Below are 5,000 nucleotides of genomic sequence, written 5' to 3'. Positions count from 1 at the left end.
TATTTATTTATTTTTATTTCTTTATTTTTTTTTAAGGAAAACACCATTTACAGCGACTGGAAGAGAGACAACTTTTACCGAGCGCTTGTGAGAGAACTTGGAAACACAAAGGGGCGCCTGGGCATTGAACATGATCACGTGACCTTAGAGGTTGCTCATAAACTCCAGCATAACCTACCTCATAGCAATGCGTTGGTGGATGTGGGCGCGCATACTATGAGGATGCGCATGACGAAAAGTGCGGAGGAAATTGCAGTCACTAAGGTGAGTGAAATAATGATCTCTCTCTAAATACGCGTTTATATTTCTGAAACGCTCACTTCCGTATACTCATACGCGCGTGTACATACATGTTCAGCACCAATCTATCTTCCTATCTATCTATCTATCTATTTCTCCATTTCTCTGTCTATCTATCTATCCATTTTTCTGTTTATCTATCTGTATATTTCTTCGTTTATCTATCTATCCATTTATCTGTTTATCAATCTTTCTTTCCTCCTCTCTTTCTATTTTTCTTTCTTTCCTTTTATCTATCTATCTGACACGCGTGTGTGCGTGTGCGTGTGTGTGTGTGGGGTGTGTATGTGTGTGTGTACGTGTGTGTATGCTTGCGTGCCTGTGCGCGCGCGCGCGTGTGTGTGTGTGTGTGTATGAATGAAAAGTAACAACACAAGGGTAATGCAATGATTCTTTAAAGACCTCAACGTCACCGTGCGTGATTTAGTAGGTGTGTGATCGTGACTGCATTACCACCGGGAGCTGCACTGTCTCAAAAGACCCTATTATTCTTATAATCTAATGTTCTCTTTGATTCCCTTTCTCTCTCTTTCTTCTTCTTTTTCTTTCATATCCTTGTCATGTATTTAAACTCCTTTGTCCTTTGCTTTCTCTCTCTTCTCGACAGTTTCATGGATTTATAATAATTGTGGGTGTAGCGCACGTAAGAAATCAGAAATGATTCATTATACTTTCAATCAAAGTATAAGAAATATACCCTTACGGTAATACAAATAATAATGAGTAGATAAATAAATAAGTAAAAATAAATAAACAGATGAATACACATTGTACTTTCAGTTAAACTATAAGAAATATACCCTAACGGAAAAAAAAAATATTCATTACACTTTCAGTTAAACCGATCAAAAAAAAAAAAAAAAAAAAAAAAAAAAACGAAATCACAGTAATGTCTTCCATTCTCAGATTTAGTGTGTGTGTGTTTGTATGTGTAATGTCTTCAATTTCCAGGTCTAGTCTGGTTCCAATCTGGCATAAACACAGACGGCGCCCACAACCCGCTCACGACATGAAGAGTGAAGGAGGGCGAGATTCTATCCATGAGCTGCATTCCTTTACTCCAAGGGTGAGTCTTGGGGATTTTCACTTTTAATATCTTTTTCGTTGATTAGTTACTTCATTTTTTTATGGATTCACTTTCATTATTTTTTAGTTGATTAGTTATTTCTCTTTTTTGTGGATTCACTTTCAGTATATTTTTAGTTGATTAGTTACTTCATTTTTTTATGGATTCACTTTCATTATTTTTTAGTTGATTAGTTATTTCTTCTTTTTTTGTGGATTCACTTTCAGTATATTTTTAGTTGATTAGTTACTTCATTTTTTTATGGATTCACTTTCATTATTTTTTAGTTGATTAGTTATTTCTTCTTTTTTTGTGGATTCACTTTCAGTATATTTTTAGTTGATTAGTTACTTCAATTCTTAATGGATTCACTTTCAATATCTTTTTAGTTGGTTAGTTACTTCATTTTTTTATGGATACAGTATCTTTTTAGTTGATTAGTTACTCCTGTTTTTATGGATTTACTTACAGTATCTTTTTAGTTGATTAGTTACTTTAATTTTTGTATGGATTCACTTTCAATACCTTTTTAGTTGATTTGTTACTTCAATCTTTTTATGGATTCACTTTCATTATCTTTATGGTATATTAGTTACTTCATTTTTTTTTTCATCTTACGCTTAGAGGAAATATATTTCCTACGGTTATGTCTTGATACGAGGTAAAGGATTAATACTTAAGCATTGTACTTTTCAAAGAGTGAGTGTATTTCAACTGTGTATCGGCTTTGTGTTTGCTGGATGATTTCTCTATAGATAAAGATGACCACGTAAATTATCTAAAAAGAGACATAAAGTGTGTGAGTGAATGAGTGAGTGAGTAAGGGAGGGAGGGACTTACTGACTGAGTAAATGAATGTATGTTGGTGAGAGAGAGAGAGAGAGAGAGAGAGAGAGAGAGAGAGAGAGAGAGAGAGAGAGAGAGAGAGAGAGAGAGAGAGAGAGAGAGAGAGAAATAGAGAGAGAGAGAGAGAGAGAGAGAGAGAGAGAGAGAGAGAGAGAGAGAGAGAGAGAGAGAGCTACAGAAAGAAAGAGAGAGAGAGAGATTTACAGAGAAAAATAGACATGCATAGAGAAAGAGAAACAGAGACTGCAGAGAGAAAGAAACATACAGAGAAAGAGAGAGAGAGAGAGAGATAAAGAGAGAAAGAGAGAGAGACATACAGAGAGAAAAAGAGTGAGAGAGAGAGAGACATACAGAGAGAGAGAGATAAAGAGAGAAAGAGAGAGAGAAAAAGAGAGAGAGAGAGAGACATACGGGAGAGAGAGACAGAGAGACTACAGAGAGAAAGAGACATACAAAGAGAAAGAGACATACATAGAGAGAAAGAGACAAAGAAAGAAGAGAGAAATTTACAGAGAGAGAGAGAGACATGCAGAGAGAAAGAGAGAGAGAGAGAGAGACTGCAGAGAGAAAGAGACATACAAAGAGAAAGAAACATACAGAGAGAAAGAGAGAGTGAGAGAGGGAGAGAGAGAGAGAGAGAGAGACATTCAGAGAAAAAGAGAGAGAGAGAGAGAGACATACAGAGAGAGAGAGAGAGAGAGACATACAGAGAGAAAGAGAGAGAGAGAGATACGGGAGAGAGAGAGATACAGAGAGAGAGAGAGAGAGAGAGAGGACACCACAAAAAGAGACAAAAACATGGAAATCACGATGGGAAAGCCCTCGCACAGGTGAGACGCCCCACCCTCTCCCCACTCATCCTCTCCCCACCCACCCTCATCCCACCCACCCTCTCATCTCACCCCACCTCGAAACCTCCCTCCTTGAAAGTCGAACACCTCACCACCAGATACTACGCCTCGGTGGAAAGGACGATGTTCCTGGGCCACTGCAGCGACGCCCACCTCAAGATCTGGGAGGCGAACGTGGCGGTGCACAAGCGAGGACTCGAGCTCATTCGACCGGGAGTCAGGTGTTCCGAAGTGGCCATGGAACTGAATCATATGTACGCGGGACTCGGCCTGCTCAAGTACAGGATGTTTGGATACGGACATTCCTTCGGCGTTATGAGTCATTACTATGGACGAGAGGCTGGTAAGGACCTTCTTTTTTTTACAGTGAGTTACGGAAAGTTAGGCTTTTTTTTTTTTTTTTTTCACAGAAGAGGAAAGACATATTCTGCTAAATTAATACTCTTAGAAGTTAACGTTACCGTATCACAAGTTCTTCCTCGCAAAAGTTACAAGGAAACGTCGAAACTTATGACCAGAATACCATTTTCTCATACATATGAATAGTGAACATTTCAACATTTCAGAACACTATATTGCAACCACACACACACACCATAACCACAGCCGCAAAAAAATACCACCACACACCTACCTAATGCTATCTCCACTATACCCAAAGAACTGGAGTTTCGGGAGGACATCCACACCACCTTGGAACCCGGTATGGTGGTGTCGATGGAACCCATGATAACCATACCCGAAGGCCAACCGGGTGCGGGCGGGTACAGGGAGCATGATGTCCTTGTTATCAACCAAGACGGTTCAGTCGACGATATTACCGGCTTCCCCTTCGGTCCCAAGCATAATATTGTTCAGAAGTCGTAAGGATCTGTAAGAGGTAAAAAAAAAAAAAAAAAAGGAAAAAAAAAAAAAAATCGTGAACAGCTAGCTGATGAAATTGCTCCGAGGTAAAAAGGATATTTTGGTTCGGTGGTTTCGAGTTTCTGGTTCCACGTATGTTTTACTTTTAGGATTACAACATATGAGTTACTAGGTTGATGTACTATCTATCTATCTATCTCCTTGCACATATGCTATTACTTTAGGTAATCTAATAGCAAAGACCATCCATGAAATATAATATTCTCCTAGAAATGATATCTCTTCTCGCAAAACAAGATATCAACTCTCATGACAGATGTATCACTTAATGTCCAGAATTTAGGAGATCCTTTAATTAATCCTTTCGTTGAGAACAAACATACCGTGAACAAAAAGTTCTCATCACATGGATAATATTGTTCAAAAGAAGGATATCCTTTAGAAATATCCTTCATAGATACACTTTTCCTTTAGAGAGAATTTATATTCTTGTTTCTATCAATAGTGTTTTGTATTGTTGTTATTTGATTTCGTTTATGATAGTTAGACTATTATTATACTTATTGTTAATGAGCGATAGAAGTAGTAGCCAAGTTACTAATATCAGCAGTATTAGAATTAGTAATAATATTAGTGGAAGTATTAATAGTAGTAGTTGTTGTAGTAGCTGTAGTAGAAGTAATAGTCTGATTTATACCTTTTTTTAGTACATTTGTCATAATTACCAGCATCATTAAGTAATACCATCAACAGCAATATTGCAGCACGGAATACAATGCCGTATGAAGGTTCTAGGCTCAACAAATATAAGGTAAAACGCAAGCAAAGCCAATGATTAAAGAAGGGAAGAATGAACACCAGTAAGACAGATATAGCAATTATCACAACCATTTGTTATCACCAAAAATGAAAACTTAAAGAATGAAGACCAATAGAATAAATATAGCAATTATCGCAACCATTCGTTATCACCAAAAAGGAAAACTTAATGAACACATAAAATAGATATAGCAATTATTGCAATCATGGCTTTCGTTATCACCAAAAATAAAAACTTAAAGAATGAACACCAG

At 37.3% G+C, this 5,000-nt stretch overlaps 2 protein-coding genes across 2 annotated transcripts in view; one reads left to right on the top strand and one right to left on the bottom strand.

Moving 5' to 3' along the window:
• Window positions 1-5,000, bottom strand: part of LOC147471538 (uncharacterized) — a 180,382-nt gene that overhangs the window by 29,696 nt on the left and 145,686 nt on the right. The gene's annotated exons all lie outside the window — the stretch shown is intronic.
• On the top strand, window positions 1,267-3,956 carry LOC122253107 (uncharacterized). The gene is made up of 3 exons (XM_086538320.1): window positions 1,267-1,366; window positions 3,162-3,406; window positions 3,725-3,956. Exons 1-3 carry the CDS (start codon window positions 1,341-1,343, stop codon window positions 3,928-3,930), a joined length of 477 nt encoding a protein of 158 aa, XP_086394446.1. The 5' UTR covers window positions 1,267-1,340; the 3' UTR covers window positions 3,931-3,956.

This window comes from Penaeus japonicus, unplaced genomic scaffold, assembly GCF_977035675.1.
Source record: "Penaeus japonicus unplaced genomic scaffold, GWHDUDI00000001_assembly GWHDUDI00000007, whole genome shotgun sequence".
In the NCBI taxonomy this organism is placed as follows: domain Eukaryota; kingdom Metazoa; phylum Arthropoda; class Malacostraca; order Decapoda; family Penaeidae; genus Penaeus; species Penaeus japonicus.
Note: the sequence above shows the minus strand (reverse complement) of the source record. Positions and strands in the feature narration are given on the sequence as shown.

What these genes read in the sequence shown, in the direction of transcription:
- LOC122253107 (XM_086538320.1), top strand. Translation starts at nt 1,341, where the DNA reads ATGAGCTGCATTCCTTTACTCCAAGG. An exon ending in TGCATTCCTTTACTCCAAGG is followed by an intron (nt 1,367 to 3,161) that starts GTGAGTCTTGGG and finishes CCTCACCACCAG; the next exon opens with ATACTACGCCTCGGTGGAAA. An exon ending in TTACTATGGACGAGAGGCTG is followed by an intron (nt 3,407 to 3,724) that starts GTAAGGACCTTC and finishes CTATACCCAAAG; the next exon opens with AACTGGAGTTTCGGGAGGAC.